This window comes from Meriones unguiculatus, chromosome 16 (genome assembly GCF_030254825.1).
Source record: "Meriones unguiculatus strain TT.TT164.6M chromosome 16, Bangor_MerUng_6.1, whole genome shotgun sequence".
Lineage (NCBI taxonomy): Eukaryota > Metazoa > Chordata > Mammalia > Rodentia > Muridae > Meriones > Meriones unguiculatus.
In genome coordinates, this window is record NC_083363.1 from 6,072,544 (window position 1) to 6,099,822 (window position 27,279).

At 52.6% G+C, this 27,279-nt stretch overlaps 1 protein-coding gene across 2 annotated transcripts in view; it reads left to right on the plus strand.

Moving 5' to 3' along the window:
• Positions 1 to 19,836, plus strand: part of Zfand3 (zinc finger AN1-type containing 3) — a 212,435-nt gene extending 192,599 nt beyond the window's left edge. For both annotated transcript variants that reach the window (XM_021633465.2, XM_060369204.1), the window contains one exon: positions 17,868 to 19,836. In XM_021633465.2, coding sequence (XP_021489140.1) covers positions 17,868 to 18,022 — 155 coding nt within the window. In that variant the 3' untranslated portion in view covers positions 18,023 to 19,836. The remainder of the gene's footprint in view (positions 1 to 17,867) is intronic.
• The last annotated feature ends 7,443 nt before the right edge of the window (positions 19,837 to 27,279 follow it).

Below are 27,279 nucleotides of genomic sequence, written 5' to 3' on the forward strand. Positions count from 1 at the left end.
TTGGCATTGATGTTTTTTGATTCACCTGCACACTCAAGCCACGTTCTTCTCTACCTTCCCTAGGGCACCTAATAAGCAATATGTGGGAAAAACTTTAACGATGTGTTAATAGCCTGCTCTTCATCAAAGTGTCCATGAGAGGCTGACACCATGCTGGCACACATGTTTAATCCCTGCACTCTGAAGACAGAGGCAGGCAGACCTTTATGAGTTCAGTGCTGATCTTGTCTTATGTAGAGAATCCCAGGCCAACCAAGGCTACATAGGGAGACCCTGTCTCAAAAAACAAATCAGAGATGTTTGTGAGGTTTGGCATCTAGTCATGAATCTTGCCTGAACCAGTCTTATGTGATAGCTCACAAAGATTTGATTCCACAGTGCCACGTGACACTGGCATTCTCCAAGTGGGGCCTCCTTTTTTCCTGTTTCTTACCTATGGCTTCTGTGGATTCCTCCCTCTACCCTTTTCTGCTGGCTTATGAGTCAGTGGTAAGTATTTTTTTCATTACTCACATTGTTCCCCATTTGGGCGAATTGAAGTTCTTTCAGCCTGGCTCCTCATTGACAGGGCGAGGGAGGGTAAGGAGCATAGCAAGATGTGCCCAAGTCTTATACTGCGCCCCAGGTCCACACCCGTTACTTCTCCAAGGACCTGTAGGCTGTTTCCTGTGCAGGGATTTGCTAGGCCTGACAGGAAAGCATGCACATGCATAAAAAACCGTACCAGACAACCCATTGCTAGAGTTTTTACCAAGTTATAAGATGCATTAAGAGGATGGAGTCAGAAAGGCTCCTTTCCGCCTGGAAGATTGGACAGGCTTCTGTAGTGAAGGCTGTAAGGAGAAGTGTGGCTGAGAGGTGGGAAAAAGCAAGCACTTGGGCAGCGTTGGTTGCAGAGATTTTGTCTGCACCTAGGTACAACTGGCATCTAGTGCAAGGGGCCAGTACAGAGGAAGAGAGGGGTTCCAGTTCAGGGTTGAGGAGGTTGGACTTTGCCTCATGGCAAACCCCTACAGTAGTCTGGGGTATAGTCAACATGAATCTAACCTCTTTTTCTAAATCAGGCACACAGGCCTCCACCACAGCCAAGAACTTATCTGGCCAGTGTGATGAGGAGACCCAACCTGCAGGAGATCCTGTTTTTGAGTCTAGTAATGAAGACTCAAGTTTCTCTCATACTCCTGAGCTAGCAGCTGGTGTGTGTTACCCATGGCTCAAGAGGAAGGTTTGTCTTCCCACACTTCCAGAAGCAGTGTGTATCCGTGCTGTATTGGGAACTCCCCTAACGAGGGAAGCAAAGCATGCTAGGACCCATGCTGCAGTTGTGAGTTCCCATGCAGCAGCTCATCCCCACCCTCGATGTGCTCATACAAAACAGCCACTTGCCCTTTAATGTGTAAAAGTTCTGGGCTAAACCCAAACAGTCACGTCTCTGTGTTGCTTGTCTGTCACAGCAGATGCACACTCCCCCCCCCCCCCGCCCCCCAGAGGTCCAGCCTGCCTTGTGTGCTTGGCCAGCCAGTGTGGAGACTGTGCACAGACTTGGGCGCTTCCCCTCCACAAGCAAACCAAGCACCAGAACACCCAGAGCATGTCTGCTACCCATGTCCCCTCCCTACTGACACCCGATCTCATGACACAAAGGTTTCCACCTCAGTGGCTGCGTGCAGCTGCTGCTGTCTTAGTCTTACAGGGATAGTGCCATGAGAGCTTTTGTCAGAGCTTGTTGGACAACCCAGCCTGCCCAGAGTACTTATAGACAAAAGGGGATTATTCTGAAAGGAACTACTGATATGTTATAGTTTTGATCTAGTAAAATAATTTTGGCTAATTCTTTGTCCATAGAATTTTTAAAGCTTTAAAAAATTAGCACACTATAACATTTTACATAAAAGTCTCTCAGTTTGCAGTTCGGAGAGTTTTAGTAAATTTGTGTAAGTTATGTTGTTATCACCATTTGGCGTTATAGCCACCATTCTGGAAGGATTCAGTTCTCTCTCTAGTTCCTTTCACTTTCCTGCACTAGCCCTAGCCAACCACTGACTAGCTTTCTGTTGGCAGTTTTGCTTTATCTAGACTTTTAATATCAGTGGATTCACAGCATGTGGTCTTAGGCCTGTGGCATGTGGCATGCTTTGAGAGTCATCTGTGTTGCTTTTGGTTAGTTATCCTTCCTCTGAGAATGCCACACGGAGAGGAGATAGCCCGTGTTTCTCAGCGGCAGTGAGTGTTTCTGTGTAAATCTTGAGGTGGACAGACATGATATATCACATAATTTTCATTGGGTGGGAACGCAGCATGGAGTGGTGAGTGTGTCCTGAGAGCGCCACCAGCAGCCCTCGGTGTCTGTGCCAGTCTGCAGTTGAGCAGTGCGCTAGGTCCTAGCTTCCCCGTGCCCTGGGTGCCCTTCGGTGCTTCCTTCTTCTCTCCAGCTGTCCTAGCGGGCGCCTGTCCGCCCAGTATTACTGATTTTCTTCTCCTCGGACCAGAGAGCATCTTCTGTGTGCTTTGACTGAGACATCGTAGTGATGTGTCCCTTCACTTTTCAGACTTTGCACGTTTTACGGAAGAAAGTAGCTGACAGCAGGCTGACCTGGCTGGTGGGGTGAAGAGTCTGTAGGGCTCGGAGGTGCCATCTTAACCATTTCCAACCCACAAATGCAGTGTCTCTCTCTCTCTCCATTTACCTAGGTCTTTCAAAAATTTCTTAGCCATATTTTGTATTTTTCACTATATGTATTTTGTTCAGTTGACCCTGTGTGTTTTGATAATATTGTGCTTCAAATCCACATTGTCTAATTTTGGATTGCTGCTCCCTTGGGAAATACAGTTGATTTCCTTGGAGTATCTGGCTCGCCTGGGCATCCTGTTAGTTCTATATTTCCAAGTTGCTACCCATGGGTGGCATGTCTTTCCAGTCCGTGTACCTTCCTTCCAGTTCTCCTCTCTCTCTCTCTCTCTCTCTCTCTCTCTCTCTCTCTCTCTCTCTCTCTCTCTTTCTTTCTTTCTTTATCTCTCCTCTCCCTCTCTCCCGGTAGATAGACGGGTAGTTGCTAGATTAAATGCTAAGTACACACTTGGACTTGATTACCTTGCCTTTCTTTCATCACCGTTAGCTGAAATTCATTCTTTTCAGCATTAAGCACAACCTGAGGGTGAATTTCCCAATGCTGCCCTTGTCCTGTTGAGTGTTGGTGCTTGCATGTCAGGGCTGTGTGCAAGACATGGCTTAGCAGAGGAAGCTAGGTGTGCCCTGGAGATAGGTGTCCACATCCCACAATACACTGTGGACGCTAGCGCTTGGTGTGGCTGTTGACTGCTCATGGCGGAGTCCCTTCTTGCCCTCAGCTAAAGGCCTCAGCCTCAGTAGATGCACCTCCCTGTCACCCCTTCCAGCCCCACTGTCCACATATGACCCAGCATGTCTTCATGAATTACTTGGGTCTTTTGGTCTCTCCGCCAAACCAGTATCTTTGACTCCTTAACCCCCATTTAGTTCAGTCTGCAAATTTTTGCTTAGGAATTAGGACTCCTAAGGGGTCTCTGCAGCACAATACACCACATAGCTTCCTGTCACTCCACACCCACACATACATCGCAGATACACACATGCATATATATGAAATACCTTTGTAATGGGCTATAAATTTATTTTTCTTACAAAGTACTGACATGCATATTCACAAGGTTTTACAAGAGGCCTGTCTTTTCCAGGGCCTTTAGTGTTGTTTACAGCTAGGCTGAGTACCTGCCAGTAGATACACTAGTGTTCCCGAATGGTCTTCACTGTGGCTCCCCTCAGCCGTGTTCCTGGAAGGGTGCCCTGCTTTAGGTAATCCTGAAACATTCAAAGACACTGTACTCAATAAGCTCACTGTGTCACCGGAAAGAAACATAAAGGTAATTTAAAGACCATTACTAGAAATTTCAACTAAGTAGAAAACTGGTCAGTGAGATTTTGTATCAGTTCTAACTGACTTGGTTCATTTGTTAGGCCAGCCTCCTGGCCTAGCATGATCCTACATTTCTAAGGTCTCACCTCCGAAATACCTTTAATTTGTGAACTTGGAGATTGCTTCTGGTATATGAGTTTTTACTTTTCTTTTTGTTTTCTGCAAACTTCTAGGAAGCTGGTCAATTCTGTTCCCTTTCACTTGAACAAGTTATGCTTCCTTGAATATTGGTTTAACATCAGCTTCCCTTTCTCTGTCCCCTTTTCTCTGCCAACCTCCCAAGGGCCTGGGCTACATTGTCATAGCCCCATGAACAGTGCTGAACTGTGTGGCTCCCATATCCCCAGCCCCGTCTGAGCTGTGTGGTGTCCATAATCCCATGGTCCCTGCTGGGCTGTGTGTTATCTGGTATTACCAAGTGAGTTCCAGTGAACCTGCTGCTTGTGGGGAAAATTTGCTGGCAGTAATGGTTGAGGCAGGCCCACTGTGATGAGGCAGTGGGTAGGCCTGTCCCCAGATAGATTTTTGAGGCTCCCAGCAAGTACTCAGCTTTGGGGTTTCCTGATACAATATTTGGCTGAAGGTGTAAGATCTGGAAAGGCATTATTAGCATTAGTTATTTGCATGTACTTTTCTCTCCTTGAATTTTTATTGGTGAAAAGAAAAGTCAGAAAAGACTAAACTATCAGATAGGATAAGTTTGCCTGCTTTATTTAATTTTAGTTATTTTATGTAATTTCTTAACTTTGGGGAAAAGTACACTTCATAGACAAACTGCGTTTTACCTTTGGTTCTTTGGGCTGGCAGAAAATGTGAGGTCATAGCTTGCTGTGTGCAGCCATACTTGTCTCTTATCTCGGCCTCACACAGCTGCTGCTACTGAGAATGCAAGTGGGGAAGGAGCTTAGGACCCAGCAACTGGGCACATTGCCAACATGGGGAGACCCCTGCCTGGCCAGGTACATCTGCACTGAGAGCGTGGCATGGCTTGTTCCCACCCTCGTTGCCATTCAGGAACACTGTACTGCCTCTCCCTCCTTGCCAAGCTTGCCTGTCACCAACTGAAGTTGAGTGGCTTAGGTTTTCTGCACCCCAGGCCCTGAGGTCTGCAGAAATGGTGCTGGAGTGTGGCTGAGCCAAGCACTGGAATGGGTGGTGGGCTCAGGCTGTTTCTACAGTTCCATTTCAGAGCCCTCGCCAAAGCTGACCTTTTAATACAGCCTTACTTGATTAGGTGACCCCATCCTCCTGAGGGTACTGAGACATTTTTAGAAACACGGTGAGCCTCTGTTGACATGGCTTTAGAGCTAAAATATGCCTACATGGCCACCCCTCTTTCCAGACTGTAAGCACTGCGGGAGACCATGTTTATTCTTCTTCCTGGCTCAGAAGCACAGCCCCATCCTCAGTGTGCAGACACACAGGGACTGTGAAACAGACTGAGAATCTTGTGGGGCGTAAAGAATAGTGCCATTGATGTCTGTCCCTATTTAGGACTTAAGTCGTGTCTGTTTTACTCTTAAAAAGGCATTATAGAACACCAGCACCTCAATTTTTAGACTGAATACTCTGCTTTGAAATTGTCAGAAATGCTAAGGTAACACCTGGGATTTGAGTCAGGCCTTCTCTGTCCCTGTCCCTCCCTCCCTCCCTCCCTCCCTCCCTCCCTCCCTCCCTCCCTCCCTCCCTCCCTCCCTCCCTTTCCCTATCTCTCTCTCCCTCCCTCCCTTTCCCTATCTCTCTCTCCCTCCATCCCTTTCCCTATCTCTCTCTCCCCCCATCCCTTTCCCTATCTCTCTCCCCCCTTCTTCTCTCTTTCCCTCCCTGTCTCTCTCGTCCAAGCTATTTCACTGGGCACCCTAAATGTTGAAGAGGTGACTGCAGCACAGGCTGTCCATATTTTCAGTCGTGTAGAGGTTGGTGAATATGTGAAGCCTGCTGTGTAGAACCAGTCACTGGGGTATTTGTAGTTTCCCCAGTGTGCTGAGGGTTGTTTTTTTGTTTCGTCTTGTTTTGTTTTAAGATTCATTTATTTTTATGTGTCTTAAGTGTTCGCCTACATGTATGCATAGGCACTGTGTTTATGTGTGTGTGTGCCTCGCACCCACTGCAACCAGAAGAGGCTGTTGGCTCCCCCGACACACTAGAGTTACGGTTGGTTGTGAGCCACCGTGTGTGTTCTGGGAACTGGGTCTGGGTCCTCTAAGAGACTAGCAAGTGCTCTTAACCACTGAGCCAGTTCTCCTGAACCTCCCCCATGCTCTTATTAAGTTGTGTCGTGTGTATGTCACTTGAAATCTTATCTAAATAGGTATTTCTGGAGGACAGGGTCTATAGTGTTGCCCTCCTTGTTGTCTTTGCACATCTGGGTGATGGGTAGTGTAGGCATTGGCACTGGTGTGTTCTGTTTTCCCCAGCACTGATTCATCTCCTCACTGCTCATGAAAATGGACCTCCTCGCAGGGTACCCTGTGTGATTGACTGCCCTGTGTTTCCCTGGTTTATTACACATGGCTTGATTGTATTGATTTTTTTTTTTTTTTTTTGCAGCTGGTTTCTTGCTTTGCTTCTTTGACCTGAAGCTGTTTTCCCTCCATGCGTCTCACTGCTCTTTAGCTGCAGGAAGCAGTGGTTTCTTTCCTCCTCTGCTCAGCCTCACCAAAGACCACAAACACTCTGTGCAGAAGACCAGTAAACACTCTCAGCTCCATGTGCCTGTCACTTTCCTTCTCCTGCTCGACAGTGGCCCAGCACTGGCGCTTGAGTCCTTCGTTAGCTGGTGAGATTTCAGTGCCACCTTCCCTCCATGGTCAGTGTCAGCGAAGGTGGCGTCTCATTCTGGAAAGTACCTTTACCTAAGCAGAGCAAGGGCTTGATGAGCTACGTGACACAGGCCTAGAGACACAGACTCCAAGAAGGCAACTACTTCAGCTTTCCTATCTTGTTTGCCAGCAGGAAACAGAACACTGTCCTGTGGTGATAACAGTGGAAACTTGTTTCTCTGAGAGCATCTTTTGGGGATGGGGTTTCAAGACAGGGTTTCTCTGTGTAGCCCTAGCTCTCTTTGAACTTACTTTGTAGACCAGGCTGGCCTTGGACTCAAAGATCTGCCTGCCTCTGCCTCCCAAGTGCTGGGATTGAAGGCGTGCGCCACCATGCCCAGCTTCCTGAGAGCATCTTAAAGACCAGTTTGTCTCCTATGAGCCTCAGCCCCATCAGTGTGTGCTGTGTTCTTAGGTTTTTGGCTCTCATGGTGCTGGGTATTGTTGACAGGACAGCTGTTCAGTCTCTGAGACTCAAAGCCAGGCTGCTGGGGAGCCAAGTCCCTGGGGCAGGACTACAAGGTCCAGGGGGGTCTGGGCTAGGCCAGCTGAGAAGTTGCACCCCTCTTTGACTGATGATGAAGAAGGTTTCCTTACCACACCTCAGGCCTGCTGAGATGGACTTAACAAGCAGAGTTCAGAGAGAAAACGAGTTACTGTGATTCACCGGAATGCTCAAAATAACCAGGCATCTGTAACTGCCTCACAGCAATTTCCCAGCTACACTGTGGGCGAGGCATTGTTCTCTTCTCTCTTCTCCCAGGGTCTTTGCAGAGTGGAACCCAGGGCTGGCTTCCTTGGACTCTGTTTTCAGAGACTGTCCTTCTGTCACACAGGACATGGGCCGCCTTTGTGTCTGATTAGAGGCCTCACCGCCTGCGCACATGCTAGACTGAACAGTGTCTGGAAGACATGTCAGACTGGCCTGTGAACCTCAGCTGTTCTGTAGTGTTTCAGAGGCTTCACTCACGCTGACATGTCCTGTAGGAAGGTCCTGCAGGGCTTCAGGGAGTGGGTCTGTGCCAGTGTTGAATGCTCTCCACAAGCCAGAAGTTTCTTTTCAGTATTTGGTTGTCAGGATGCCTGCTCTTCTGCCTGGTTCTTGGCTGTACTGGAGTGGCAGACAAAGGATGCTCCAGTTAAAGTTCTGTGGACCCCCACAGGCAGCCTGGCTACCTGGCTACCATTGGAGTTTTGTGAGGCCCAACAAGCCTCTTCCTCCTTGATCCCAGGATACTCCACACTTGATCTATGTCAGCCCTGGCCCTTGGGAGGGGACAGCTGAATTAGCACGGGGAAGCTTGTGAGTCCTTGTCATTAGTACATAGGGCAGTATCTTTCTCTGTGCTTGTGCCCTGCGAAGTTACACATTTATTCAGGAAGAGAGGAAAGGCTCTAGATTTACAAGTTAAGGGGCCAGATTTATGTTAATACTCTTGCTTCAATTAAATTGCTCTTCCCTGGAGCCCAACGGTTGTACCAAGATTAATTTTCTGTTGAATCTGGAGTGGCTGACCAAAATACCAGGGAGAGGGAGAAGCGAACACCAGTGGAAGCGTGTGAGAAGGCTGCGTGTTTGCTGTCAGCTCATTTGTGATCGTCAGGAGCCTCTTGCACCATCTTTACATGTCTGCCTGTGAATCTGTGAGCAGAAGCTCGGGTTATTTCAGCAGTAGAAAAATAAACCTGTTAGTGCAGACACACACATGCCCACATCAGTCAGTAATGGTGCCCTCCACACACCCTGGGAGAGCGCCTTCACTAGCACTGTGTCCCGTTATGCTCTAGAATTATTTCCTTCCTGTCTTCAGTGAGTTCTGCAAGAATGGAATGAGTCTCTGCCCTGTGCTCTTGCTTTTTGGGAGAGATGTGCAGCACACGGGTACACAGAGCACTCGGTCACTTCCTAGAAGCATCACTGAGGTATAGAGCAACAGTGATGAGGGTGGGAGTCGAAGCCGCCCAGCTAGGAGGAGGCATTCTGGGCACGGGACAGCCGGTGGTGAGCCTGGAGCCCAGAGCAGGGGAATGGGGATGGCAGCGCCCAGCTGGGGCTTGGTGGCCTTGGCACGTTTATTATTTCGAGGACTTTAAGCACAAGAGTGACGCGATCTAATTTACATTCTTAAAATACTCTGTGGTAGAGAAGCAGAAAGGCTGGTGCATGTCAGCCCTCAAGAATACTTAAGGCTGGTGGCCATGGTGGCTTGGCCCTAGGGGCGGGTGACAGAAAGTGAGATGAGAGATTTTTTTGGTGATTGTTGTTTTATACAATGTGAAGTTTATTATCTTCATATATTCCATTATTATATTTAAAGAGGGAATTAAATATGAAATAAGTACATAGGCCAGTTATTCCAAACGTCAGCCTGTATGGCTCAAAATCTTAAGTGCTATACGAGAGGGGCTTTAGCAAGCCATGTTGGAGCCACTGGCCGGCCTGTCAGAACTGCAGCCCCACTGTTCCTGCTCCGCAGCATGCTGTGCTTGCTCCTGCCATGGAACCTTTGCATGCAGCTGAGAGAAGGGCATAGTCAGGACATGATTTAGAGGTTATCTGAAGAAACCACTCATGAGGATAATAAGGTCTGTATGAGGAGAAAGTAAGGAGAGGAATCTGGAATCTAATGTGAATTGCAGCTAGGTGGATAGTTGCCATTCTGAAGCAGGGAAGATTAGGTCGGTCCCATAGGTTTACGAGGAATAAGGTTTGGTTCTGATCACAGGTGAGTCTCCTGTTGGCTAGCCTGCCTGCAGAGTCCAAAGTGTGATACAGGAAATGTTCTGCCAAGTGCCTGTGTGAGTCCTTGCTGTGGGCTTTTAGGTGATGTGGAAAGGTCAGAGGGTGACGTCACAAAGCATGGACAAGCACAGATTCCAAGGTTGGGCTGGTGGCAGTTCCCAAGAGGCGAGAATGAGGACAACTCGTGGTTGGCCTTTGTTTGTCCCTTAGGTTGAGAAAACACGGTGTGTTGTCACCTCTCCTCATATGTCCAGCCTCTTACTTTGAAAGAAACAAATGCTGTCCAAGCACTGAAAACAACAAAAGTTGCAGAAGTAGTTTTAAAATTACAGTTGTAACAAGTTTGAAGTAGTCCAAGATGCCATGGAAGCATGCCATGATAATGTAGGTGTTCTCTGTGAAGAGGCCCTGAGGCCAAGACTTGAGTGAGCAAAAGTTTGTGTGGGAGGAGCTTGTATCTAGGTGTCTAGGAGCAGCTGTGTGAGGGCCAACCATGGGGGCTGCCCTGGAAGGCTGCAGTGCAGTCGGCAGGCAACCAGGGTTCCCTTGATGAGTTTGGTGGTCGGAGGCAGGAAGAATCTACCCTTTGCTGCTGTGAGGTTCTGACAGCCCGGGAACTGCCTCTCCATGGCAACAGATCTGGAAAAAGAGAGTGCACTCTATTGAGAAGAGGCTCCATGGGGACTCAGAGCAGAGTGTCAGGAGTCTCCAGCATAGGAAGTATGGCACTGCAGACAGAGGTGTCCGAACTGTCAGCGTGTGCAGTTTTAGACTGAGGAGAGGGCTTAGTGAGTGCCCAGCGCCGAGCAGTTGAGGCGCTGCCCGAGAACTAGGAGGAAAAACGTGAGCAGGCGAACCTGGCTATCGGGTCAGTGGTGGGGTTGCCCAGATGAGAGCTGAAGGTCGGAGATGTTGATGAGATCAGATCTAGGTTGATCTGATCAGATCTAAGTTGCAGCTGCTTGGTGTGGTGTCCTTGTGTATGAGCCTTCCAGCCCTGACCCCCAAATGTATGGGGTGGGGCTCTGAGGGTAGCACGTTTTGTTTTGTTGAGACATGGTCTTGTATAGTCTTGGCACTCATTCTATAGACCAGGCTGGCCTTGAACTCAAAAGAGATCCACCTGCCTCTGCCTCCCAAGTGCTGGGGTCACAGGCAAGGGCCGCACTTGTACACAGAAAGGCTAAATGGCGGCTGTCATTTCACTAGGACAGGGTTAACTAGCGTGTCTGGCTTTAGACGTGCACTGTGTCTTAGTTAAATACGCATGAGGGGCCAGGAGGCTAGCTTCTCTCCTCAAGTCCCAGTCTTCAGGAGTGGGCAGCAGAGTGCAAGCGCTCACTCACACACCCCGGAGAGAGATTTCACCTTAAAAGCAGCACACAGAGCCAGTGCCTGGCGCTGGTGCAGCTTGGGTACAACTGTTGCAGAATAGCCGCGCCATCGCTTTCTCTCTCCCGCGTCCTTCACCACTCCAGCCCAGCATCTCGGATGTCAGTCTCCATATGTGACCAAACTTGGAAACACTCTGCCTGGGACTTGGAGGATTCTCTTCTCCGTCTGCACAGACACAGTACAGAGAAGCTGCTCCTCGTTGTCCTTCCAGGGTTTTCATGTCCCTGTGGTGGCCCTAACCACTTGCATGCTTTCCAGGTCTCCTGGGTTGGCTTTATATATTCAAATGAGGCTTCTCTGCAATTTGCACTTTCTCAACAGGAATCTCTACTGGGCTGGTCACTTAGCATGCATCAGCAGTCTGTGAAAACAGATTTGTTGGGGAAGAGAAGGTACCCTCGAGAAGTGAGGACAGGTGGGCAGAGACTGTCAGAGCCAGGCAGCCGTGCCTCAGCTCTGAGGACAGGGGGATAAGCCACTGTGAGAAGTCCTGGGGACAGTGTCAGCCACACTATGGTAAGAACAGCAGCTGGACCCCCAAACACACTCTTTTTTTATTTTTATATGTATTAGGGTAAAGGTATCGGATCTGTTACAGACAGTTGTGAGCTGCTGTGTGGGTGCTGGGAATTGAACCCAGGTCCTTTGGAAGAGCAGACAGCACTGTTAACCACTGAGCCATCTCTCCAGCCCCCAAAATACACTCTTAATGTCACCCTGACAGAACCCAGGATCAGGAAGGTGTCCAGGAAGGTGACCAAGTTCGTGGTTGGGGAGAGCTGGAGGTAGGTGCTCCAGAGAGGGGAGGGGTGTGACCTCTTCAGTCTGATGCCCTCTGACTTCATTGCCACATGGACATCATCAAGAACCAGAGATGAGCTGTTCTTGCTTGCAAAGGTGCTTCCAGGGATGGCTGTCAGGGTCAGTTCTCTGGGAGCCATGTGGCAGGAGCCTGGCAGCTGAGCACCTCTGAGCCCAGGATGGTTCCTCTTTGGTCTGGGCTGGCCTTGTGGAAGTGTTGTCTCTTAGAGAACAAGGGGATTCAGAAAGAGACCATCATACATACTGAGGCCTGCTGAAAAGAGGTAGGTTTCTTGGCAGCCCACATTACTCCACGTCAGGTCCAGATAGAGGCCTCAGTGAGGGAAGAAACAACTAGAAATGTGGGTGCTTCCTTGGGGATTGTGGCCCAAGAAGTTCTCTAGCTTCCAGTGGTTAACATCTTTAGCTCCTAAAGGGTTTGGAGAACTTCCTGCAGCAGAAATTTACTTGAGCCATTTCCTGTCAATAAATGTTCACCTCTCTGGCTGAGCCCAGCAGCTCCTTCTCCCTGTTCATGGGGCTCATGAGCTGGCTTGAGCAGAGCCTCACAAGCTTCAGGATTCTTCATGGGTTGGGCGTTGTGCTCCCCTCCCCTCAAGACAGCAGGTTGTATTTGTTGAAGGTCAGAGTGAATGGTCAGGGGCAGAAGGTAAGGTAAAGTGTGGGTCCCCAGGGGATGACAGTGGACACTGCTGAGACAGGGCAGAGAGGTTGGGGACGTTTGCATGACTGGGGCTGTGGAGAAACAGGAGTGAAGGCCACCAGCAGGGTGGGGCTTGTTTTGAAATGAAGCTGCTCTGTGGCACAGTGGACTTTCATTGCTGGCTGAGATGAATCTGCTGTGGAGGTTCCCGCCCACCAGTGCACACACCTGTTTGGAGTTCAGGCTTCTGTCACCCCTTCCTCGAGCTGACTTCTGTTGCCCACTTAGCATTTGTATGTTTTGGTGTTTGATTTGGGGGAAACGGGTGTGTGCGTCTGCGCTAGAATCTCCTGGTTGGTTCAGCACCTTTACTGACTTCTAGGAGCTGTTGTTGGCTTTTCTAAATTGCAACTCCTCCTTCCCTTCAGAAGATAGGCCAAGGAGGCCTGCTTGGTGATCCACCATGTCTTTGGTTCCAGGGCCCTGGGCAGCTGACCTCTGACTACCCAATACTTTTCTTCTGCAGCAGAGCACAGGCCCAGCTCACTGAGCTGAACCCAAAAAAACCCAGTTCTGGTTCTTGGATAATGACTTTCCCTCTAGCATGTGAAGCCAGGGGTGGAGGAGAATGTAAAGCAGACATGTTCCATTCCCCCAAACACTTGCAGCTGCTCTCTGTGTGCCAGGGCCTGACGAAATGAATGCATTGAGACCCTTTAATACATTTCAGCTACAGATTCTGCCTTGGGCATTGGCTCAGTGGCTGTGGTGTAATCTAGGGGTTTCTGCTGGTGGACTGTAAGGGGCTAATGCTTTCCAACAAGCATTGCTGTGCTGCTTGATGTTCCTAATGCTCCCTTACAAATGAGCTGGGGCGTGTGAGCCGTCCTGAGGCTGGAGAGAAGCCTCAGCGGTTCAGAGCAGTGACTGTTTTCCCAAAGGACCCAGGTTTAAATCCCAGCACCCACACGGCAGCTCACAACTGTCTGCAACTCCAAGACCAGACACCCTTACACAGATATAATGCATGCAGGTATAACATCAATGCACATAAAATAAAAATAAACTTTAAAAAAGAAAGGGGGAAAAAGGAAACTTCCTTGCTGGAAAATGGGATTTGTTTTTCCAAGGAGCTTCCTGGTCATTTGAGATACAGAAGTCGGGATGTTTACTTTGTTTTGATTGAGACAGGTCACCTGTAGCCCAGGCTGATCTTGTACTTACTCTGTAGCCAAGGATGACCTTGAACTTGTGATCCTCTTCTACCTTCCCAGTTAATGGAATTATAGGCATGTGCCACCATGCCTGATTTTATACCGTGAGAGGGTGGGATGTGGGGGGAGGCTACATTCCCAGTGCTGTTAATTTAAAATGACACTTTAAATGTTGTATTTGACCCCTACTGCTACAGTTTGGCCCTCATCAAGCTTTAAGGGGTCTGCATGGGATCTGCTTGCTGGTGCCTCTGTAAAGCTGACTTACCCGAGAACTGGACTAAGCCTGACCACGGGGCTGGTGAGCGTGTGCTCTGCTGTCATCTTACACAGCAGCAGAGCCTTTCGCGTGCCTCAGTCCTCAGGTTTGTCAGCCTTTGTAAGGTTTGCTTGAACCTTTAAAATTTTGAAATTCAGCTGAGTTGGGAAGTGTAAAAGTGAGGAAGAAACACTGAGCCTCTGGGTCGAGCCTTGTCCTGTCTCGGCCTTTATTGAAACAGCATGCGGGGGCTTCCAAGTGGTAGATCTTCAGGAAAGCAAGTGTCTGACTAAAACCCGAGTCCAGAGCTGCCTGGTTCAGCCGACTTTAGTGCACTTTACTCCACAGGGAAGCCAGTAGGCAGCATTTCTGCCAGGCGTGGGCTCAATGCAAATACCGGGAACGTGGGCTGTGCTGCTGCCCTCCCTTTTTCACAGAAAAAGAAAGCACGGACCCCTGCTCAGATCCTTGGGTGGAGAGAGATGATGCCTGCCCCCGTCGTCGTGGCCTTCCTGTGGTCTGAGACAAGGCAACTGTGAGGTGCTGCCTGTTCTTCCTCAGGCCACCTCCACACTGGGGTGGGTGACAGTCACCGGTGCCCCTTGCGCAGTGATAGTTGTCAGTCTTTGAGCAGGAGCAAAACAGGGAGTACTGCCCCTTCTTTAGGGGTGCTTACAGCAAGGTCCTGGGCACCATGGCGTGTCTGCATGCTGTGGCGTCCGGGCATGGCCTCTCCCAGTGCCCAAGTTCAGAACGTGCGCCTCCTGTGAACCTCAGCTACAGCTGAGAGCACCTGCACAAGAGGCTAGGGAGAGAGCAGAAGTGTGCTTCCTACCAGAAGCATCTTTATACCTCAGTCACATCGTTTCACAGCTGTAACATGTGGCTGGCTAGAGCCATGTGTTCTGTGTCTGAATCCAGGTGTGTTAGGCCTCTGCTGGACTTCCATTGGCTTCTGCTTCCACTTGTAGAATTTTATGTGTGAGTATATTGCTTACATGTCTGTGCACACCACATGTGTGCCTGGTGGTGTGGAGGTGAGAAGAGGGTACTGGATGCCCTGGATCGGGGGCTGTGGACACTTAGGAGCTGCGTGCTTGCTGCTGGGGAACCTGCTTGCAGGTCCTCTTTTGGCGAAGTTGTATGTGCTTTTATAACCACTGAGCTTTCACTCCAGCCCCATTTCCTCCACTGCTGTGTTCAGGATGAGTCAGCTGATGGCCTCTGCTGTCTCTCCTCTTTGCAAGCATCTTTGTAGATGGAAATGTCTGTATATGCCCCAGGCCTCTGATTCCTCCCTTCCTCTCACGCTGTCCACAGTTGCAGGCCCGGGCAGACCCTGCCATGATATGGCCACTCATCTTCCTATTGCTGTCTCCTGAGGTGAAGGGGTCTTCTCAGGCCATGCGTGGGGCGGGGATGTCTGAGCCTCCCTCTCTTCTGTGGAGTGAGCATCCTTTCAATTATCTGCAGCCGTGCCAGTCCCAGTCCAGCGCTTCCACAGTGGTGAGGGCGAACCAGCACATCCAAGTTGCCTTCAAAACTGCCGCTGAGCAAGGGCGCTGTGTAAGCAGGGTGGAGCGCCCATGTAACAGTAGGAAAAGAACCGTGACGTCCTGGGAGTAACAGCAGTGCCATTGCAGTTCTGTTGCTTGTGTTTCTATGTCTTCCCGTGCTACTTTGCTCTGTGGCCTTTTCGAGAAAGGATCCAAGACTGTCTTGTCCTCCTTCTGATTCTGAGACTCTCAGAGCTCGCAGGCCTCCTGCCTTGCCTTTTGGCTTATCATGTATGTCACAGAGAAGTGCTGAGCTTAGCCCAGCCAGCAGCAGTGCTGACCTCGAGTCCTTTGTCACTCAAGAACATCCCTGTCCAGTGAGTGCAGTCCACGATCCCTGCACCAGCTTCTGGGAACAGGTCTGTGCTGCTAAGAAGTGAAGGTGGAGACTTGTTACTCCAGCTGCTCTGCCTGTGAGTCATCTCCACCCCCTAGTCCCTCGCAGTCCGTGCTTACCCTGGAGCAGGATATACCTAGACCAACGTTCAGTTGCTGGCCAGTGCGTGATCATGACGTGTAATCTGTGTCTGTCTAACAACCCAGCCTCGGTGTGGCCACGAGGCGTGGCCAGGCGTCCCCAGGTCCCTCGCTGTGTTTCGCCTGCCGCCTTCCCTGTGCTGCCTGAAGCGCAGCTGCTGTTCAGCAGGTTTCCCCAGTGCAGACCTCAGAGCCAGGCTGTCTGGCAGGTGCGTGGGCCGTGGGTCTGGAACAGCTCAAAGAATCCGAGTGAACAGGGGTTGCCAGTGTGTCTCCCTTGCTGGGGGAGGGGCGAGGACCACACTGGAACTCCGCCCTCTGCATCTGCTCTGACCTGGCTCTAAGCTAAGCTGAGCAGTTCCAGCTGTTTTCCTACCTATGGAGAGGTCACCCCCATCCCCACCCCACCCCACCCCACCCCACCGTCCTGAAGGAGGCGGCGGGCAGGGCCCCTGCCCTTCTGTACATGCTGTATGTGCAGAACATGTACCAGGGCTTAGTGCCTCCTCCTGGCATCGGCTCCCCCCCGCCCCAGGGGCTTTGCTCCTGGAAGATGATTTAGCGTGTTTGGTGGGGGTGTGCGTGAGGCTGCGTGAGCCTCTGCTGCGGAACCCTTCAGGAGACAGACACCTGGTATCCAATATCTGGGAGTAATGAACTTATCAGTAAGTGTAACACACAAGCTCATTAATCTTAACTTTGCTTTTCGACCAAGTGGGAGCTCAGCTTCTCAGGAGACAAAAATTTCATCTCTGTTCTTTTCTTTAAACCCAGTCCCAATTTAGAGTCAAGCATATTGCCCTGCTCTCCCTGGGAAGCAGTTAATAATGTGTTTCTCCAACAATGGATGGCCAGGTTGTGCCCTCCACCCCGAGCTATATGGATGCGCCCTCACACACAGCCTAAGCAAGCAGCTGCCAGGCAGGGGGAAGGGCATACGTCTGTTAAGACCCCGCCTCTTTTCCCTACACACCTCTCCCTCCACCATCGTCTGGGTGAAGTTAAATGTGAAACCTGGGGCCGCTGAGCTAATCCTCCACCCCCAGGGCCTGTCCTCTCCAGCTGTTGGTCTCCGGCTTCTGTTATTGTATAGTTGCAGAGGAATGGAGACCTGCTTAGTCCCTGACTCAGCTTAAAGGAAAGCCGTCTGGGAGGAAGGCCCCTGTGAGTTGCTGCGGGTGTGAGCGCAGGCCAGGAACGCATCTGGGCCCATCAAGGCCTGATGTCTGTCTGGGTCCGTAGGGCTGGACAGTGAGGACGGAGGCAGCACTCGGTCCAGCAGTTGGTTCTCTTCTGAGTCTCCTTCCCATCCTGAAGGAGAGGACTGCGCATCCCTCTCAGCCTTTCTAGGGGTTCACTGGGGAGCTGGGAGGGGACAGATGACCCCCCCTTAGAAAGGTCTTTGTTCTGCGGGCTAAGGTCTTGACCACTAAGGCCCAGAGCATCCTTGTCTGCCTGTCGTCCCCCCTCCCCCCAGGCCTGTCCTCTGTCCTCGGGCTTCCTCTTATGTGCCAGAGCAGTGTCTCCCTTGGCCCTACAGCTGCCTCCACAGTGTGGAGGGCGAGGGCACCCTCATCTCTGTCCTCTCGGGGAGGCGGAGCATTGTCCGAGAGATGAGGTCACAGCCTCTGCAGTTCTTCCTCTCCTGTGATCATCTTTCCAGGGCTGGAGGCCCCGTTTTCTGCTAGGAGCCCCATTTGCTTGTGGCGCTGACTTGATCTCTGCTGCAGCTTGCCAGGGCTTCTGAGCTGGCATGGGTGCAAGCTTCTCTGCTGAGCCTGGAGTCCCTCTCCGTCTGCTGCATCGGGGCAAGGCCAGAGCCTACACATAGCCCAGTGCAAGGGCTGCAGATCTCACTGTACCAGGGAGCTGGTGCTCAGCAGCGTGCGGCCTTGCACTGATCCCGTGTGCTCCGCCACGTGCCCCTTTCTTGGCGATGCCAGTGAGCCCCCCTACTGATCTGTCTCCTCTGCTCCCCTGCAGGCTACGTGTTCTGTATGTTACACCGCCTTCCCGAGCAGCATGACTGTACATTCGACCACATGGGCCGCGGCCGCGAGGAAGCCATCATGAAAATGGTGAAACTGGACCGGAAAGTGGGGCGCTCCTGCCAGCGCATCGGGGAGGGGTGCTCCTGAAGGCCAGGCACAGCCACCACACGACGCTGTTCTTAGTTCACTAATGTTAGCCTTATTTAGGACAAAGTCAGCCAGACACCTTGTACTGGGCACGCGTCAGACTACAGCCAGCCGTTTCCTTTCTTTAGCCAGCCATCCTGGTACTGTAGTTTAGGGGTTGATGGTGGATGAAATTGATTTCTGGCTGGTTACTAAGGTGCCTGCTAGCCATTGTATAAAATTAAAACATGAAGAATATTTTTTTTGAGCATGGCTAGTGGATTTAAAACAACACATACTGTCACTGCTGGAGTCAAACTTACAAAAAGCCTTAAGTGGAAAGTGTCCAGACCAGACCGAGTCAGCAGAGGAGGCGCAGGCCTCACAGCCCACGCGGGCGGCTTTGACAGAACTCTTCCATGTTCGGCCTTTCACCTCTTCACTTTTGCTTGGTCCCAGCAGGACCTGATGGCCACGTGTGCCTTGGCCACAGGAAGCTGCTGAGACTGGCCACACGGCTGGGCTAGGCGGTGGCCTCACTCTCCCTCAATGCTGGAGGTGGGGGCTTGGGACAGATTCTTATGGAGGAAAATCATCACACAAGAAGAGACAACTTCACTTTGAAAATTAGATCCACTCAAGATTAGTCCTCGCACGATCCCCACCTTTTCTGCACAGGATCCGTGGTTGTGGCCCACTGGCTGCAGCTTGCCAAGGGCAAGGGTGTTGCCCACGGCAGCTCTGTGGCAGAGGCTCGTGCCTAGGCCTTGGCAACCAGATCTCTGTTTCTGGAGTTTAAAAAGGTGTTTGGTGGCCACGAGAATCGGTGGGTGCACTGGGGAAGCTGCTGTCTCTACCCTTCCTGGCAGGAGCCTCCACTTGCTTCTCCGCAGCCATAGTCTGAAGACAGCCAGGCCACCCACCTCAGGGTAGGTTCAGGAGGGGAGACGGCAGGCTGCACAAGACCCCGGTGCAGCCGTCTGTAGAGTGTTGAGTGCTGGCGGCTGCGGTGGGAGGCGGCTCTCAGCGTGAGCCTGGATGGGAGCAGGTACATGAGGCTGGCTAGAAACCTCGAGCAGTCAGGTGGGCAGGGCTGAGAATCTGGGATTCCCTTCAAAGCCGGGATCAGGTCTGAGTGCCACAAACGTGCCATCTGTTTCAGCCTCTGGCTTGACATGGGGCTGCCCACGCCTGGCTGCTGCTGAGCAGGTTAGCCCAGTGACCTCTGCGTAGTTGAGCCAGGCCTGCTCTCCAGGTGAACAGTGGCTCTGCAACCACAGTGTCTTGATCCAAAATACCGAACAGGAAATCATGTTCTTCCCGCCCTGCCCCCGCCAGATGGGACCCAATGCAGATCTCCAGCCTTAATTCTTGCTTCAGGACCCAGACCAGCGCCTCCCCTAGGGCAGCCCAGGGCACAGGGGCCAGGTCTGCCCAGTTTACCACTGTTGTTAAGCCAGAGCCCTCAGGCCACCACACGGCCATCCTCAGTGAGGCGCCAGTGCCCTTCCTAAGCCCCTCAGGTTTCCTCAGCACCGGGAGGAGGGTGCTGGGGCGCATGCCAGGTTCACTCCTGCCGGGAGAGTTGGGAGGGGGAGGAAGGGCTTGTTCCCTGCCGTGTCTGTTCTGTGAAGTTTGTTAAATGTAAGGGAAGCTGAAATTCTTGTATCTTTAAAGAGGAAATCTTATTTAACCCTTTGTGTCCTAGATTGACTTACACATAGCCTAGAGCTCAGTTTTAGTTTAACATTGTGAAAATATTAAAAGAATCTTGTAACTTTATTCTTTTTTTTTTCCTCCTGCTGAAAAAAAAAATTAAACCAATCGTACAGACACTTGGATTGTCTATTTTGGTGGTTCTGCCAGGAAAGGCATGCAGAGCCTCCCTGCCCGCAGCTCTGCTCTACCTGGTACTTGGGGAAGGGGGGACTGGCCCATAAGTGCCCAGGCCTGGCGGCTGCTTTTCTGCCTGGAGGCTCAGGACAGGGGGCAATGTGTTTTTAGGGCCATCTCTCAGGGCCCCAGGTAGGGGTTGGCTGGGCCCTGGGCCCTGCGACTTGGGTCTAGCACTGGTGAGGGCCAGTAGGATGAATGCTGCCCGCTCCCTGCTCCCTCAGGGTGGCTGGAAGCCTGAGCGTGGTGGCTCTGGCAGGCAGGGTACACACAGTTTTTGAAAGTTTTACATCAGGCAGAGAGGACTGGTCCCAACCCATCACCCCACAGTTGCCAGAGGGTGACTAGAAAATGCCCAGGAGGTTCAGAGTGCTTGGCCAAGGGCAGGGAACAAGTCAGCAGGCAGCAACAAAGGCTGGTTTGGTGGCTGGGGCATGGCCAAGCCAGGACAGAGGCTCTCTGATGGGCACAGGGAGAGAAGAACCTGGGGAGCTATGAGAAGCCCCTCCCCCCAGCCCCATAGTAGAGACCCAGGGAGAGTGTGCAGTGCTGAAAGGTGCCTTTCCTCCCATCCCCTCACAGCTGCCTGCCTAGGGAGGCTCTAGGGAGGAGGAGCAGGCAGGCAGACAGAAGCCGTGGTCCTTCAGTCCAGGGTTCTGGGGGAAGGTCTCAGATCCTGAAATACATGCGCAACATTATGTAGGACAGAACAGTTGCTAATTCCTCCCTGACGGCCCCATGCAGTGACCCCGCTGTGGGCAGATGCTGGTGCTCTGGTGAGATTTGGGGGCTCCTGCCCAGAGCCAGCGGCTCATACTTAGCATTGAGAGAGCAAACACTTTGCAGAGAACTGCAGGAGGAGGAAGCAGGGGAGCAGCGGAAGCAGAGAAGCAACAGCCCTGCTTCGGCTCCAGATGCATCTGCAGCTAAGAACCCCCAGGATGAAGCCAGGCCTGGGGGGGGGGCATCGTGCTCTCTGCTGCCTGCCAGCACTTACCTGCCTTCTTGGCCAAGCTGCTGTGACCAGGAGCCAAAGGTCTCCCCTGGCCCACACTGGGGCCAGCCCCCACCTTCCTTTCCCTGTGCACATACAACGGCTAGTTCCCCGTATGTGGCAAGCACCTGTGGCAGGACATTTCAGTCACTGGCCTCGAAGCTCAGGCCTGTATGGACAGGGCTGATAACGCCGGCCCTTTGCAAAGACTTGCCCACCTGTGTTAAACCGCCCAGATGTGCAGGTGAAACTGTAACAGTGTAGCCACCATCCCAGGATTTTGTGTGTGCATGTATTGTGTAGAAATGCTCCTGACACCTACATCTTCCAAACAAGGCTCTGACCAAAAGCAGAGGCATGACCGTGGGGCCCTGCAGGAAGCGCCTAGCCAGGCCTTGGGAGGCAGAGCCAAGAGCCAGGGTTCAGCAGAGTCCGTTTTGGTCAGGCTGCCTGCTGCCCAGTGAGTGCTACACCACAGGCCCACTGGAAAGGGTGTTCAGGGACAGGGGCCCCCTCCCCCAACACGCACAGCATTTTAACACATGGCTTAGCAGGGTGCCAGAGGCTCACAGGTTCTGAACTGAGCCCAGCCACAGCAGAAGTCAGGAGCTTCATGGGAGGACACGGTCGGGCAGACAGGACCCAGTAGCATTGTGCATGTGTGGAACCTACCGTGCCCTGGCTGCTCTTCAGCTTTTCCTCCGTTTGGGTATTTGTCAGTATTTTTCAAAACTGTAATTTGTGAGTTATTTTCATTCCTCATAGTCACCTTTAAATTCACTTAATTTTATACTCATTGTTTTCACTTCTTCTGGGGATTGAACCCAGGTCTTTGAGCCCCCTTTACTGTTTCCCTGATGAGCCCCCAAGTTTCCTGAACCTCAGGCTCTGCGACAGCTGGGAAAGATCTCCTGGACCCAGGTGGTCTTGGTTCACAGTACCTCTCGAGGCGGGGCTGGGGTGGTTTTGCTGTGAAGGAAGAGAACCCCTTAGCTAGCAGTTTTACCCCACAGGAAGCAGCGGGATGACTCAAGCAGCTACACGGACTAGAACCGTTGTGGGTGGCTGGGAACGTCACGGAGATGTCCTGCTTTTGGAACACATCCCTTCTCTGCATCTTTTCTTGGGTCACATGGAGCCACGCGCTACGGATTGGAGCCAGCCTGCCTGGGGCAGGAGCTATGCCTAGTAACTGACATGGGGCACATATCTGGGGTGCCAGCTGCTGGGGAGGGCACGGAGGCAGGTGGCTTGCTCGGGCAACACAACAGAAGTACGGGGGGGTGGGAGGAGGGAAGGAACATGGGGGAGAAAGAGTCCAGGTTGTACCCCACTGCCTTATCGACCTAGACACGGACACGAAGTTGGCGCCTTCATCATGCCAGGAGGTGGTAACAATTACTTTCTAAAGAGGAAGTAAGGTGCAGGGCTGTGGGCTGGCTAGAAGCCTGTGGAATGTAAAGCGTGTCCACGCAGAAATAGAAAGGTAATGTCTCCCCCATCAGCCGCCACAGGCGGCACCGACACCCACACAGGAAGAGTGGGTTAGTGTGGGCACGTGGAGTTGGGACGGGAGCCCGGCCTCCTGCGTGCTGGGCAAGGGCTCTCTGACTGAGCCGCAGCTGGCCCTCCCAGATTGTCCCTTCTAACACTGAAATTCATGTTGTGAGAATGTCAGGTCTGGGCCCTGGAGCCAGCATGCTGGGGAGGCTGTGGCTCAGACAGCACTCCCTCTGGACGTGTGCCAGACGGCTGGGGAGAGAGCTCTGTCCCCACCTCCAGGTCAACACAGCAGCAGCGTAGCTGAGACAAGATGCCCTGCTCAGCCCTGACCACGCGTTTCTGTCTCCAGTGGACAGAAACGCAGCTGTCCATACACATGGACCAAGACTTTTACCCCTCTCCTCAGTGAGGAACTGAAATGAGAACAACACTGGCAGATGTCATAATTGTGGCCAACAAAAGCGGAAGCTGACAGGTGGGCACGTGCAGGAAAGGACCGCCCCGGAGGTGAGCTGCAGAGCGGGCCAAGGCGTTGGCAGACGGGCCCCGGCTCACAGGGAGGGCTGTTTGCCCCAGGGTACCCACAGTCAGAACAACAGCACATGCCCCTTAGATACAAACCGCTTGATGGTTTTTTGTGTTTTAAATGTAGATAAAATGAATCGTTTTTTTTTTTTTTTTTAAACGAGCTGACTACCTGGTTTTCACAAGATGTAGTGGGTGAGAAAACTTTGCTCACCTCTTAGACGGCTGCTTCAGCAGGAGAGTGGAGCCTGGAGCATTGTTCGCAACAGCCCAGACACCAACCACTGTCCCTCTGTAGATGCCTGCCTGTCGTCTGTAGATGGACAGTGAGTATGTTTACACGATGGCTGCTAGCCATCCCTGAAAAAGGCTGAAATCCCATCTGAACCCGGGAGACATAACGTTAAGTGAAATAAGCCAGGCACAGAGGTGAATACCACATGACCTCATGGAGCTTCATCTCGTGGATTTGAGAGTGAGGTGTCATGGAGGGCCGGGGCAGGCTGGTTGGTGGGTGCTAAGTCAGTCTCCTCACACTACGCTTTTGTCTTCTGTCTTGCTCTTCTTCATTGTAGGTCAACATGAGTAATTTCCAATAACCATGTGACACAGTACTAGGCTGTCATGAATCTCCTCTTCCGATGACATTAGTCCAGAATTCCTTGATGTAGCCTCAAGCAGATGTTTAGGACAAGGGCATCGAGCACCCGCATTCTGTCAAAGTATCATGAGAGTCTCTAACATTGCCCCCTCCACTGGGCCTCAGCTGTCCACCTGGCTCTCAGCATCACTGTCTTCCACGCTGCTACTGGGATGTCTCTTTAGCCCCACTTAACAGCACTCAACCGCTTTTCTGATCCACAGTCCAAAAAAGCATGGTCAGGGCAGTACCCTAAAACCTGGTACCAGATTCTGTCACAGTTACTGCTCTGTGCTGTGAAGAGATGCCATGACTGAGGCAACGTGAAAACACCTACCTGGGGCCTTGCTTGCAGCCTCAGAGGTCCATGTCCACCAGGGAAGGGAAGCATGGAGCTGGAGCCGTAGCCGAGCTCAGTCTGTGGGTAGGAGGCAGGGACGGTGAGACGGCTCCAGCAAGGGCTGTAAAACCTCAAATCGCATCCCCAGGGCCACACCTTTAGCAAGGCCACACCTCCTAATCCTCAAACAGTCCAACTGCAACCACACGTTCAAATGCAGGAGCCTGTGGGGGAGCCAAGTCATTGAGACCACCACGGGTGAGTTCTGTGCCCCAGCACGTGGTGCACAGTCATCAGCCAAAGGCCCATTTCAAACCCAGCATCTGAGCATCCCCGGAGCAAGTGACGCTTAAGATGGCGGGTGATGTCCTGGCTCCAGCTGCCCTGGTGCTGGGCTCTGCTTGGGCACCTCTCTTCCCTGGGCATCCCCAGCCCGGCCTGCGGGGGGTGGGTTCTCCCCAGCTCTGGTGAGGTCATAGTCCGTGGGGACACGGGACACCGACTCACCAGAACCTTGACCACGGTGATCATTTCCTGCAGAGTGGAGCTCCCCATCTGGTATGGGGGTGGCCAGCGGCCTCATCCAGCCTCGGGGACCTTGAGGAAGTGATTTTTATCCCCTCGATGGGAACCGGACCACCGTGTGCTGTTCCTGTGGTTCTCCTTACGTACCTGCTGGTACCCTCAAGCCTGGTGCTTGCAGGGGTTTCCTGGTCTGCCTTCCCTGAGCTGTAACGGAGCCTGATGCAGGGTACAGCCTCAGAGTGGCCCCTTCCTGTCCCGGATGGTGCCCTGTGGGCATGGCCCATGGGCAGTCTGGTGCAGTGGAGCTTTTGGGTGCCAGCCAGGCAGGACCTCGCCATGCCTCTACATCCCTGGCTGAGGGCTCTGCTCAGCTGTCCACCCGTGGGAGTCTGCCTGACCTGGGTGCACCAGCTCACGCTGTAAGCCGTGAGGGAGGTGAGCAGGAAGTGGTACCAGAGCACAGGTTCCTCGGGGACGCACTGCATGGGGGCACGTCCACCTGGCTCCCACTGAGGTCTGCAGTGACCGTGTCCATCACCAGTTAAGTAAGGGTTCTGGATGCCCTTGGCACCGGCACACCCAAGCTCAGAGCCTAAGAGTGGCAACAGGTGTGGAGAGCTGAGGCATAGTCACCAGCCAAAGACACACTGTCCACCCAAGGTGACAAGTCAAGTGGCATCGTCTAGGCCGAGGGATGGCTAGAGGAGGTGCCACCATCTCTCGGGCCCTGCACCCTGGGATTAGGGCTGCTGGGGTGGGCTATGCGGGACTGGAGCCGCCCTGACCTCATGACACAAGAAGTGAGTTGTGAACAGAGAGCAGAGGAGGGCTAGCGTGGGGGGGGGGCAGATCCTGAGACAGAGACAGGGCTGAGGCCCCTGAGGAGAACTGCAGGGGCTGAGCATGAAGAAAGTAAGACACAAACTCAGGCCTGGAAGCCACTGTTTTATTTCTGCGGTGAGCCCATAGAAGAGCATGAAATGCACACGCATGAACTGAGAGGTGCAACACAGCTTGCTGAACGAGGATGCCACACCACCTCAGGAACACGCTCCAGACACAGAGAGCCATGCCCAGGGCTAGCATGACCCCCACTGTCCCACCTCCAAGAGACCCCAGGAGGAGCATAGTGATGGCACTCGTAGTGCTCACGGGCCCAGGTATGTTGGCCGTGGAGGGGAAGTAGCACATCCACAGAAAATCCATGTACACGTGTTTGCCCAGAGTAGCTCCTGGCACTGTCTGTCCCCACCTACGGGGAGCTGTCCCCTGCCCTCACTGCAGAGGCACAAGCCAAGCCGCTCACCCTGCTTTTCCAGGCGCTGGGGATGGGTGTGGAGGTATAAACTGGCCTTGGGGGTGCCAGTCTGACAGGGAGCTTCTGGCCTCTCAGGCTGGCACAGTGTCCTAGCAGGCCACATGTGGAAGGAGCCTGACACCCAGAGCTGCCCTAGCCCCGGGCTCCCAGCACCCCAGTGGTGGTGCTGGCCGAGCTTCTCTGTGCCGATGTTCGAGGGACCGTCCCTGTGACAGCTGGTCACCAGCACTGTTCCCCTGTGGAGCTACGGCAGGAGGGTGGAGCATGGGCCTGAAGCAGCTTGTGTGGCTCAAGACACCTCCCCCACCCCCAACCAAACCCCTGGAGCTTAGCGATGGCACTCCACCTGCAGGCCTCCACGCAGCACTCTGCCCCACTCAGCTGGGGACCCTGCTTTGCTACCTGCAAAGTAAGAGGCTGCCACTGGCTTTCAAAGTGACATTCTTAGCCCTAGGGAAGAATGAGCAGCTAGAGACAATGGCAGGGACAGGTGTGTGGCTCCGGGCCACCCCTCCACCCCCACTTACCTGCCCAGGGCCATAAACACTCCAGCTGCGAATGACAAGTCCTGAGAGGACATTTATCATCATTAAAGGGGCTGTCGTGGGGGTGGGCCTATCTGTCCAGAAGCCCCACTCAGTCTGGCCTCTAGCAGCAGATGCTGGACACAGGGTATGGGGTGGGTGGAAGGAACAGTAGAGGAACATGTGATGTCACAGACCCAGGTCAGGGTCAGCCAGAGAGGCGGCACCCACACCCGTTATGCTAGAAGCCTATCCTGGATCAAGTGCTTCTCAAAACGAGGGACGAGACAGGACGGGGGAACCGACGAGGCGGTGTTCTTCCCTGCTCTAGGAAAGGAAGCACAGCCCCCACGGGCTCAGTGGCCCCTTAGCCATTCCCTCCCTCATGGACACCCCAGAACCCTAGGCATGGGGTGCCCCACTTGGTGGCAGAGGGCACTGCAGTGCCTACAGCCACAAATAAACGCCCACCTCCTGCCCAGGCTGCTGCCAGGATGAACAGTCAGAATCGATGATCATGTTGCAAAATAACCAGAGTGTTTGCTCTGCCCACAGCGCCGGGCCGCCTCAGCACTGCTCCAAGCTCCATTCACCACAGAGGCAAGGCGACAGGAGGAACCGGCCAAGCAAAGTTTAACGAGGAGGCACAGTCCTCTGCTGGGACACTTGTCCTGTGCTCTGCAGTCCTGGGCAGGGCTGAGCCGTGCCAGTGCCAAGCAGCCTTGGCACGCCAGGCCCCACTTTGGATGAAGCTTTTACCCTCTTGCCCTGTGGCTCTGTGGAGGCTGATTACAACCCTGTTATGCTCTAAGTCAGAGAGAACGGGAGATTGACTGGCTCGGCTGCGCACTCAGGTCTCACAGTTGTGCAGCCGGCTTAACTACCGAGTAATTTTTTTTTTCTTTTGCACAGTTCAAAACTCATTGGAGGGGAGGAGGCAAGGAATCAGTCTAGGAAACACATCCCTCTCTTGCTGAAAAGAATTTCTTTTCCCAACTCTTCCAGGAATAAAACAC